At 38.4% G+C, this 12,485-nt stretch overlaps 1 protein-coding gene across 38 annotated transcripts in view; it reads right to left on the bottom strand.

The window, feature by feature from the left end:
- Map2 (microtubule associated protein 2) overlaps positions 1–12,485 on the bottom strand; it is a 269,697-nt gene that overhangs the window by 8,009 nt on the left and 249,203 nt on the right. For 23 of the 38 annotated variants that reach the window (XM_063237389.1, XM_063237391.1, XM_063237397.1 and 20 more), the window contains 2 exons: positions 12,132–12,472; positions 1,870–1,962 (listed from right to left, as the gene is read on the bottom strand). In XM_063237389.1, coding sequence (XP_063093459.1) covers positions 1,870–1,962; positions 12,132–12,472 — 434 coding nt within the window. The remainder of the gene's footprint in view (positions 1–1,869; positions 1,963–12,131; positions 12,473–12,485) is intronic. The other 15 variants (XM_063237400.1, XM_023566867.2, XM_063237407.1 and 12 more) reach the window with 1 other exon arrangement.

The raw sequence follows: 12,485 nt of genomic DNA, 5'->3' as shown, positions 1-12,485 counted from the left end.
CCACATACACACACACACACACACACACACACACACACACACACACGGACACTAATACACACAGGAAAACATAATTCCCTATGTGCCCCTCACCCCAATTTGGGTTGGAAGAAGAACTTGTGTGAGTAAAAATCCTGGAACAGAAGATTTTTATTAGCAGAAAACAGCAGGAGCGAAGAAATATTTGCATTAATGAGGCAAGCTTCTGCTTGGAGAACTAAACCACACTGTGTTAAATCTTTTCACAAGCAAAAAGCTGAGAGAAAGGATGGATTATTTTTAATCAAGTGATTTTTACATAGCAGTGACCAACATTGCTCATAGCTACAAGAAGACCCATATTGCTTTAAGACACAGGAAGAACAAGGTTCTAAAATGTACTTTTGTGTTATCAAATTATAATAAGTCATTTAGCCATGACTTATTTCCTGCATACCCTATTATAAAGTAACAGCAATATTTTTTTTGAAGATTTTAGTGAACATGTTTGTTCTCCTTTAATACTTGAAGTGATGCTTCTGGAAATGTATCTTGTCCATCTGCGTGAGGAGTGCACGGAAATGAGATACCAAAGGGATGAAGCCAGGATACCTGCGTATTTAAGTAGATGTCTCTTCCCTAGAGGAAGGTTTAAGACTATGGTTTGGTTCGTTGGAAGTTTTTACTAGCTTTATGACCTTTACCCCAATTTATCCGCTGTTCACTGTGTTTTGACCAGTAGCATCTGCAGTGCAGGACAGCGTGCCCATCCTCTGGCCCCCTCAGGATGATCACTGGGCCCTGGGACTGGGTGTGTGAGGATCAAGGGAATGTGGGAGAAGGCAACCATGTCAGTGTAAGCATGGACCCCGAGTTTAGTTCCCTGTCCCTTAAAGAGCACAGCAATGCCACGAAGGACTTCCCCTGACAATGATCTTGTTATGCTCAGTGGAGCATCTTTGATTCCCAGGTAACCAGGCACTTGCTTGTGTTTTTCTTTTCACTGCCTACTCCACTTTGCCCAGCTGAGGAACAAGTAGCCAAGAGCTATCTGGGGACTCCTGAGGAATCCGGAGTCAATACCCTGTGAGTCACTTGAGTTACGAGTTACAGAGCCTCGTTTAGACAACAGGATCTGTCTAGCAGTCAGCGTGAGTCACCTTTTAAACATTATTCCTATTTCAGCAAGAGTCATGCTTCCTTTAGCTCGACTCTGCCTGACCATTTCAATTACGCTTCAACCACGCTTACAAAATATGAGTTCATCCTTCATTTCCTCTCATGTGACACTATTTCCACTAAATAAATAAGAGGGACAGGAAAAATCCCATTAAGACAACATGTACAGTAGAACTTGAATCCTCTCACTTTACATTATAGATGAAGCACGCTTCAGCAGTTTGGTCTTGTTCTAAATGATATTCTAACCTTCATGCATAATGGGCCGCTGTAAGACTGACATTAAACACTTCGGGCATTTCAAGTGTATCATCAGTTTTCGCCTCAAGGATAATTTTAATTGAAACTAGAAAAGTGTGAGCCTAGCTAACTGTTACAGGAAAACAGACAGCGTGAGGGGACAGCTTGAAGACAGAAGGGCCAGCAAAACAAGCCAGCAGGTGAGGTGGGTTTGTCATCCCCAGGAAAACCATGGTGCACCCCAACAAGGGCTTTGATTCCCAGCTGAAAGTAAGAAGCTCACCGGTGATGGCAGGATGGAAAGTCCCTCACCCCAATGCAAGGCTGACAAGCTACCACACCAGGAGAGATGCAGGACAGCAGTGGGGGGGGTGCGCTGGGACGGAGGCAGGAAAAAAGACGGGGTGCTTGCTGGTTGTGCAGCTGGTTCCACACAATCAGAACAGCTTTCTGATAGAAGCTTCTACTTACATTTCCGCCCCCAGCAGAATGTTTGATGTTATCCTTGGAACCACATCTTGACTGCACTTTGCTAAAATCGGTCTTCTTGTTTAAAATCCTAACCTAAAAGGAATTGGAGGTAACTTCATCGTGCGTTTTTCTTTGAGGATGTGGGGGACAGGGAACCAGAAAGGGTAGCACCAAGAGACTGCAGACGCCCTTTGCACCTCCCTAATTATTTAGGAGAAGAGACTAAGGCTGCAACTGAAGAGCAGTTCTATGTGATGTAAATACGACTCTGTCTCCCAAGGGGCAAATGCTTGGAGCCTTAGGGATGCTGCCTATACCCAGGTGCAGTCTAGGAACAACTGGAGGAGTAACAGAATAAAGCTCTTTTGGGTCACCCATGGCAGGGAGGCTGGCAGCTCGTAGGAGCCATGAGGAGTTGGTGATGAAGTTCACTGCGGTTGGGCCCAGGATCCTGGGGTGCACATTCTTCCCCCACACCCCAACAGAGCCAGGGTTTTAGCTGTCAATCCTCTCCTCCACTCGCCTTGATGGTCCTGTTTGTCCACACCCCACAGAGGAGGCTCACAAATGGCCTGGCTGAATGCTTCAAATAGGTTTCAAATGCCCATTTGTCCAAGGGAAGCGCCCCCAGGACCCGCCTCGCTAGGAAGAGCTTTAGGACTTTCTTGCAAGTGGGGCTCACTGGCCGTCAGAAGGCCTCCTGCGGGCAGCTGCTCATGAACAGCAGCACCTCAGAGAGGGCTGCAGGAAGCTTTTGTTCATTTTTAGGGCCAAGGTGACTTGTCCAAGGTCACACAGACAGTCTAGGCCATGGTTGAATAGGGCAGACCTGAAGTTAGATGTTCTGTTTACATTTTCAGAACAGCAAACCTTCATGTAAAAATAGCAGCAAGTCTGCATCTGGAAAGGCATCGTCCTGATGTATGAGAATGTACGAACTCATAACTCTTGGGACTTCTTGCATGTGTCTTTTGAACTATGAATGGTTTAGAGGACAATCAATGGAACAACAACAACAAAAAAAGGTTTATTTTTGTTGGTGGTGTTATTCTTTGTTTTCTTTTCTATCAGTATTTCCCCCCCTCCCCAACCCAAAGTTGAAATCATGTTTTTAATGATTTAGGGCTAAGTTTAACTTTGTATTAAGAACTAAATAAATATGCCCTCGATGTACAGCCATCGCTAAGCGTGTTTGTGTGTCTTTTGGTGTTTGCAGACAAGAATCCAAAATACAAAGGGACATCGCATCTTGACTGTTTTCACTAGGCAGCCTTAAGTCACAGTGCCTGTCTCACGTGGACAAGATAGCTTGTCGCCCGCGGAGAAATATCACTGACAGCTCTCAGCAGCAGCCCAAGGGAAAGGCCTGTTGTCAAAGCCTGAATTCAGGAGACATGATGATGAGTCTGCTCTCCAAGGCATAATAAAAATTCCAACTCGGAAAGGGTGAAGGACATCACAGCGTCTCCATCTAATGATAAGTATAGTTGTACTGTAAGTGTTTCACATAAACTGCAGATGCAGTTTTAAACCAATAAAGACTGCATTTTCAAAACTTCATAGATAGATAAGTTATTTTGACAAAGCAAATGATTTTGATTTATTTTAGCTCTTGTAATAATACTTTAAGTTATTCTCCATGAGTATCTAATTATTTTGGAAATGCAGTAGAACTAACATGAGCCGTTTCGCTAAACCTTGGGGACACACAATGTTGCATGTTTTACTTATAAATTTTAATTTAGAAATCATTAGAATACCAGTCAAATGACTCACTACCAAGTGATCAAAAAGTCAAACATTAAATCTGATTCAGTCACTACAAAAATGAAAATTTTAATCTCACTTGCATAAATCTACTTGACCTTAAAGTTTAATCAACTGTTTGACAATTTTTATCATTCCTAAAATAAATGGTTTACTCCCCAAGGGACTTACTGTCAGCACATAGAAAGGATTTAAAATCTTAAAGCTCTGGAAATTAAAGGCAAACGTCTATTGATTTCCCCAGATTTTCTAGTTGTAGATTTTTTTCCAGCAAAACAACCAGCTGGCTTTTTCAACCAGCTGGTGCTTTCTCAAACTTTGTAAAGCAGACTTCGACATGTTCAGCGCCTATCTTTTACTTATTTCTACACCGCAAGGCTTCACGATTCGTTGTTTTTATCTGAAATAAGGTCAAGTATGAAAGTTGTTCTTCATCTTGTCTAATGGTTGAGTATGAAAAACTACTTTAGACAAGGATGCTGAATGCTTAGTAAGACTTATGCACTAGCTGGACAGTTTATGCCTGGTGTCCACTTTGTTACTGTGACTTACCTTTCTGTCTTAGCAAAATGCAAATTCTTCATGCCATAGGTCTCTATGGTTATTTGTAAATAACGGACACTTTAGAGTTAGCTCCACAAGTAACAGCAACTCTCAGAAACCATTCCATAAAATAGAAAAATACAGATGGTGCTGTGAGATAGAGTCATAATCCAGGTTATTATTATACTTTAAATTAAAATTAAAAAGTTTTAATCAAAGAACTGAGTTTTAAGTCCCTGGGTTTTATGGATGCATCTAAAAAAGTCTTTTCCTCCCCTTTTATTTAACTAAAAATGAATTTTCAGTTTCAGGAAAATTTCTGTTTTCTGAAAAGCCTATGTTAAGGGAAAACTATCTTAACAATTTAGAGATTATCAAGGAAAGCTATAACGAACTTTTATTTGACGAATGACCAATTTTCTACATTGACAAAATGGAGAGAAAATCTGAGTAATGAGGTTCTAAGATTATCTATAAAGTATAAACCATCAGTATATGTTTATGACACAAAATAACTACATTCATGTTGGGGAACTGGTACATACACATTTTGCACCTTAATCACTTTTACACTCTAAACTACACTTTAATCTTAATGAATTTATTTCAACCAAAAAAGTACTTGCATTGTTAGTACAAAATGGGATGGCTTGGAAGCACGTGAGAATCTTCCTTCTGCTTGTGTCACAGTTAAACAGAAATAAATCAATCAACTTGTTCATCTTCTGAAGGCCCCACCCTACTTCAAATTCCTTCTGACTTCTTCTGCTTCTTAAATGCATCAGAATTTCTTAGTGAGGCAATCAGAATTCTTAGCAGTTATATTTTGGAGCTTTTCTTCTCTTATCCTCTTTATAGTTTATTTTGTGTTTAGAATATATTATACTCCATAGGTTAATGACTTGTTTACACTTTCAACTTTATTTCCATTTGTTTTTGTTACTTGTCTCTAGAGTGTCCCCACGCTCAGTGGAGTCTAACAGGTCTTTTAGGCTGAGCTTAATCAGAAACACCTTGCAGGGTGGCGGGTATCTGTGGCCTAAATGAGTATTACAGGTTTTATAAAAAAGCCCATAGGTCACTTGGATAAAGACTTGACTTTTCACTCACACATGAAGAGCGTATAAGTATCCATTAATGCAAGTGAAAAACTTTAATCAGAATTAATTATTTTAATTCTATCTGTTCTTCCAAAATGATAGAGAAAATTACAGTCATTTTCTGGATATCTGCAAGACTTTAGTGAGATTTGATCATGATAATCTAATTGGAATGGTCTATCACTGTCCTTTCTTCCAACTATGTGTAACTGTTCTAGAGAAATTCTTGTCCTTTAAAATGAGGTCACTCTAGGAAAGGATAGGGAGACAAAAATATACAGGGTATGTGGGCAAGAAGTTTCTTACTAGTTAGTTGGAAATGAGACACATGAAATGAAAGAAAATACACTTCTAAAATACAGTTTTTAGTAAAACAACCTATAAGCCAGAGGCATTCATTCTAACATCAAGTTGAGTATCTTGTGCAGTGGGATTTTGATTTTAATTTGTTTTAGTTTGACACTCTGGTGATGGTTTCTTTATTCAAAGGTCCACATGTCAGTCAAGATGCTAGGTACAGACAGTAACTGGGTGTCCTAAAGATTGGGTTCTGCTAGACCCGGAGGCATGCTCTGGGGATAAACCTAAGCTGCATAATCATTTTTTTCTTCCTTGGTGTGAGGTTGTCTCAGAAGCAGTTTCGAAAGAACATTTTGGTGGAAGAGATGAGTTTTGTCATTAAACCTACTGCTAAATATTTTTAGATGCCCTCATAAGAGGGACTGGAAGGGATATTTTAGGCACAAAAGTCTCCGGGACTTCTGAAAATGAACAGATAATGAGCTCTTTCAAATTCGCAGACTACCAATTCTTGTTGTTTTTCTATGATTTTTCTCCTTTAACATTTAAGACACTTTGAGGATTTGCTGAATAAAATAATTTGACATAATCTGCTCAGGTAACTGAAGGTAATGAGATTTCAGGTTTGTTTTCATGTCTTTGCTTGGCTCATAAAGGAAGAACAAACAAAAAAAAAGAGGTCCTACAGCCTCAACGATGTGAACTCAGAGCCATACTTTTTGCAGAGATTTTAATAATTGGTATTCACAAATCTGAGCTCTAAAACAACCTGTTGTCCTAGGGGGTAGCTATAAAATTTCTATGGCATAAAGACAAAGTCCCTAAACTTATGGACCTTTTACAATAATCATCTCCACCATAAATAAATAATAAATAAAATAAAAATAAGTTTTTAAACATAATAACTAAATTTTAGCAAACAAATTTTTTTCACCCGTACTAGGTTGACTGACAGTATTTTCAACTTCATGGGCATTTTATTACTTGTCTTATTTAGTATTTATTGCATCTCTATTGTGATGGAAAGAATTGGATTGGGAATAACTTAAAATTAAATTAGGGTAAGGCTGAAGAAAGAACTAAGAAACAAAACAAAATAAAACCCCTTCTTTCTGCCTAGATTGTAGAGCTATACTTCTGTCTCCTATTTCTCTTTTGCCAGGGTAGTTAGCAGTCTCAATAAAATGTTTGATAAAAGATTAAATACATGATTGAGAAAGCAGTCACATTTACTCTTTTTCTCTTAGTCTAATATTTTATAAACATGCCTATATGTTAATACCACCCAGCAGTACACAAATCTTCACAGTGATAATCATCATAACTTTGTATGAGCAAACATCCTGACTTACTAAAATATATTGGTTCTCTCCAGAATTCCATTTTCTTGAGTATAAAATTGAAAGTAGATTATTCAGTAGCACATCAAAGACCTAAAAATACCTGAGGATATTGTCTGAACTTTTCACAAAGACATAGGGAGCTTGGTCTCCATTTCACTGTTTCATCCCCTCCTTCCTCCTTCTGTCTCCCTCTTCCCCATGTATTTGTCCTCTTTTCTATCTCAAAGACACCACTTTTATAGCTTGTCTTCTGTGGCACAAACACACATGGGGTCATATCAGAATGCCGAAATGCATGCTTTTTGAGTAAATGAGTTTTTGAGTTGCAAAACTGCTTCACACTCTAAGTAAAACCATTCATTTGAGAGCTATAAGCAACCTCATTATTTAAACCAAATGGTGCAATTTACAGAACAAATATTATTTTGCTGCTCTGTTCTACAAATAAGAAACCCAAGGACAAGAGAGATCAGTGTCCAATACCACCTAAAACTGATGGACGAGCTGGACCAAGAGTTCAGTGCTTAAATCCTAGCTCAACGTTCTTTTGGTCAAAATTCACTGTGGTTCAAATGTGGAGCATTTTTTAAGGTAATAATCTCAATGACATATGATATTCACACTTAGTAATGCTGCTGGAAAGAATGCATCAGCCCATAAAGACGGCATGCTCCATTCAGTTATCACTAGGGTAATATTTACTGAGCACCCACTCAGAGTGAGATTCTGAAGACATGAAGGAACTCATTTCTGATTGTTTGGTGGTCATGGTCTACCAGCTGAGATAAGATAGACACTGAACAGCTAGTTATACAGTGCAGTGTTTAATGTAACCTGAACCAGGGCAAATGTAAAGCTTCTGAGGACCGTGAAATCAGTAGCACTTAAAGATGTTCAAGAAACAGGATGTAAAGAAAGGAGGTGAAAACAAGACTCTCAGATTCTTGATTTCAAATATTAAAGTTATCTGACTAGATATAAAAATATTTAATGTGGTGTGAATTTTCTACCCTTCGGTCACACTGATGTCCTTTTGGTGTCAGTTACACTGATGCCTGTGCTGTCCCAGTACATGCTACACCTGCTTCTACCATGAGGCCTTGGCATGTATGGTTCTCTGTGCCTACAGGACTCTTCCTACTTATCAACGGAGCTGACACTCTTACTTCTTTGGCTTTTCTATTTAAATATCATCTAGATATACTATACCATATTGTAGTATAATTATGTCATAAGTTTGAATGTGGTGGATTTATCTAAATAATTTGTTTTTGCACAGATGTCACAGCCACGCTGACTGGGAAGGTAACAGGATGACAAATTCTAAAAGGTTCATTATATAAAAGATGAGCCTCACTCTTCCCTGATATGGGAGGGCATTTCTTGCCGATGCCAGTATCTGTAGCTTAGCTGACCTGAGAATGGATGGCTGTGGCCATGTATGAAACGAGAGTGCATCATTGACCCAGCCATCAGTCAGGTCCACAGATATGACCAGTAGAGTCCCTGCCTCAGTAACCATGCTGCCCGGTGAGCAATCAGTGAACACACGTTCTAGGAAATGCCTGGTCAGCAATGCTCAGTTATGACAAAAGCACATAACTGGTACTTTTTATAGTGATCTTCATAAAGGTGATAGAGAAATATAAGCAACTTGTCAAAATTTCAGAGTACAAAGTCTCTCTAAAAAACCCGATTCAGAAACAGAAAAGGTAAAAAAGTACTATTCAGCAAATTAATTTTTAAAACCTATGTGTTTAGAGAAAAAGTTTATTTTCACAGCTTTAATTCAAGCAGCTACATGCTTCAAAAGCTAACACTGGTTTAAAATTCAGATTGCATCTACACTGAGGCACTAACTACACAGAGACAGTTCCAAGCTTTTGTCTATACCTTGAGTTAAATGGACCAAGCCCATTATCTATAGTCAGCCCCATATGACATACGTTCTTTCTGGCAGAACAAATTTATGTTTTAGCTGACAAGATTAACTACAGTGCTTCCTATAAAGCTCATCATATCTTCAACTAGCTTATCTATTCCATTAGACAATGATTTGCCTCGCTGACCTGAACCACTGAGCCGAGCCTCTCTGGCAGTAAAAAATCAGACTTTAACAAAAGAGATGAGCGCTGTAAGCACAAGCCCTGTACATTCAGAAGAGCAACAAATACTCAAATTGGGAAATCATGGATTCCCATGTATCACTATTACAAATCTTGCTTCTGCCAAAAGCAGTTACTGCCCTGTTCTCTTTAATGATTCTCAATTGACTCTTGTCCATTGAAAGAGTCTAGGATAATCAATATACGATTGAGAATGGTATGAGTGGCTTTGGTTTCTTCAGTAGTGTACATTTATTGGCATCCAATCAGATAATAAAGGTTTACAACATATCATTTTGATAATTTCTATGAGGCCTTAAAGTAAAAAGTTTCTCAGTCTTTCTTTAAAGAACTCTTAAAAAACTTGGTAGTGTGGCTGCACCTAGTTATGAGAAGCTGAAAAATGCAAAAGACCAATGAGAAATCTGTGCCCTCTGCCTAATTTGGTTTTGAACCTGAAATTGCTCTAAAAAATAAAGTCTACTTTAAAGAAATCCAGTCAACCCAGGTGTCCTAAGTTTGATAGATGAGAAAAAAAAATGTTCTTACCACTTGCTAACTACCATAGTTTCTACAGCAATTTTAGTTCAGGTCAAAAGAGTACGATGCTTTCATGTCAACTTTATGAATTACCAAATATAGTAAAAGTCAATTAAAATTTAGATATGGGAAACCAACTAGATCCAATAAAGAAGAAAAAGAAAATAGATATGCTCATAATTTTTGTACTTAAGCTAAGCCATTCTTCTCATTTGAAGGGTTCCTTTGAACACAACAATATAATTCAAGATTTCTACATCCAATGTTATGGCATGTATCAAGGTGCACCCCTCCCTCCAGCCTTACATGGTCATGGGGGTGGTTTAAGATGGCTGCATTAGGGTGTGTGAATGTGGATTAAAGGTGAGATACTGGAATTAATGAGTGGATAATGGAAGCCCCATCCTGGTTGGGGGTGACATCAATCAACTGCCTTACAGCCTAGATGCAATATAAAAGGAAAGAGAAAAGGCTTCTGCATGCTGCCTTCTCCTACCATGAACCAATTCTTCTCTGTGATGTCCCTCTGTTATACCACCCTGCCTTAGAGCCAGCCAACCATGGGCTGAAACCTCTACAAACTGTGAGCTGAAACAGACACTTCCTTCTTCAACTTCGAGTATCAGGTAGCTTGTTTCAGCAATCAGACACAAATTATAGTGATAATCTTCCCCATTTTGCTATATTTTCCTTTTAGTTTCAACAAAAATCTCAAAAAGTGATTTATATTTCTTCTGATTCTAAGAAAAAAATAGACTCTTTTATATAGCACTATTTTATCATAAGCAAGGAGGTGTTAGAGTACCAGAATAGGAAAATATTTATAAAAAGAGATTGATTTAAATATAAAATATAGACAAGTTAAAGAGTTCTCATTAAAAGTCATAATAAGAATTTTTCTAGTGGCACAAAGCTGATTTAATTCAAATTACTTTTAAAATTATTTATGCATGTTACCTTTTAAATTATTTATACTAGTATAAAAATAGTGCAATAGGGCTGGGGATTTAGCTCAGCGGCATAAGTGCCTGCCTTGCAAGCAGGCAGACATGAGTTCGATCCCTGGTACCCATAAAAAGGAAAAAGACAAAAAAAAATAGTGCAATATTTGAATATTTCTAAAAGGTCCAAAATATTTTTTTCTTGAGTTCTCAGAACTGATGAATATAAGGATAGTATAAATATTTTTTTAAAACTTTTTTTTTTGAATTGCAGGCTTTTTTAGAATTTGTGATTTTTTGCTGACAAAAATTTCTTATAGTTCATATTTTTCATAATGTCTTTCCATGAAAAAGTATTTTACCTATGACTCTATTAAAGGATGTTATAATTGTCCTAAAATGGGGCTATCTTTCCCCTCTTAGTCCCTAAGTTGATTTTTCTGAACTGCATGGGTTTTCTTAAACAGAATTATGAGATAGAAGAAGGTTCTCTTCTAAAGAAGGAGCAACATGGAATTTTGATTTCAGGACAAGTAGGAGCCTTGGTAGCTTCGCATTCTGGTAAGATCTTCTCTCTACACCTCTAAAATACATTTTCTTTGGTTTGAAAGAGGGATACTAGAAATCAGTGGGAGAAAGTGTAAGAAAGAAGAAAAATGGTAATAAAAATGGTAGAAAAATGCTAAGGTTAAAAGAGAAAGTATTCCTAAGAATATGTGAAAAGGTATTATGAGTTTGTTCACAAGCAAAGAGAATCACTGCTTTTGTCCTTCTTTCAAAGACAGATGTTTTCTTTTACTTCTCTTCAAGAAAAGCTGGAATTATCCAAATAGTGATCAAGTTTTAGAGAAATGTTAAATAATATTTGTATTATTTCCTTCCAGAATTTACCCAAAATGTACAGTGATGAGCAAAGTTCAGATCAAAGCAGAACTCAAAGCCCCCTAGTTGGAAAAGACATAAATATTTGCTCTGGAATTGGAGTTTAATGATCTTTTCTAATTATTCTATTCAATATAGTTATCATTAAGCAGACTTTCCAAGGCTACAACTTCATAAAAATCTGTGGCCTACTTATTAACATAAATCCTTGCCCTTCACAATATTTGGGGAATAGTAGCCAGAGAAGTAACTTAGTAAACCATGCTCTGATTTTAGAGTAAACACAGGAAAATAGTAGAAGATGTTATAGGAAACTTTGGGGTAAAGGAAGGAAACAAAATTGGAATCATTGAAAGCCAAATTAAACTCATGGTGAAGGTCTAAAATAGAAAACTCAAATTGACAACAGGAGAGTAACTTTAAGCTCAAGGTAAAATCCACACATCTGTAGTGATAACTTCAGAAAAGACCTATTAGGAAATCGTCTGAAACATCCCTCTCCATGATTAAACCAGTTGTTATCCAAAAATGCGCAGAAGAAATGGAGGAATTCTGTGATTCTCATCACAACGTATAAAGCCTGGTTCTTCAGGTAAGGTCCAGACTCAGCAGCGAGCTGCGACCTTACTGATACCACCTCCCTCTGCCCTGGTGTTTGAAGAACTGCTAACTGAGGAAGGCAGTGTAGCAACCAATGGGATGTTATTTCTGGCTGCACGGAGATGGTCGTGGGATCCTTACCTGTCCCCCTTTAGGCTGGTATTTAATGTTGTCTGTGGACCCGATTTTGGATTTGACGTTCTTCAGGTCTGGCAGTGGCTGGTTAATAAGCCGGAGCTGCTTGGGAGTAGCGGGGGATTTGGGAGGAGTACGGATGATGGCGACCTTCTTCTCGCTGGGCACCAGGATGGCAGACTTGGGGGTTCCTGGCGTGTGAGGGGTCCTGGGGAAGCTGGGGGTTCCTGGAGTGCCTGGGGTGCGTGAAGAATAACTTGGAGGGGTGCCGGGTGTGATGGCAGTCGATCCAGGGGTAGTAGGTGTTGAGGTGCCACTTTTTCCTGCCCTGCGAATTGGCTCTGACCCTGTATTAATAAA

The sequence above is a fragment of the Cavia porcellus genome, unplaced genomic scaffold (assembly GCF_034190915.1).
Source record: "Cavia porcellus strain 051 isolate PalLab524CR breed Dunkin Hartley unplaced genomic scaffold, mCavPor4.1 scaffold_26, whole genome shotgun sequence".
NCBI lineage: Eukaryota > Metazoa > Chordata > Mammalia > Rodentia > Caviidae > Cavia > Cavia porcellus.
Note: the sequence above shows the minus strand (reverse complement) of the source record. Positions and strands in the feature narration are given on the sequence as shown.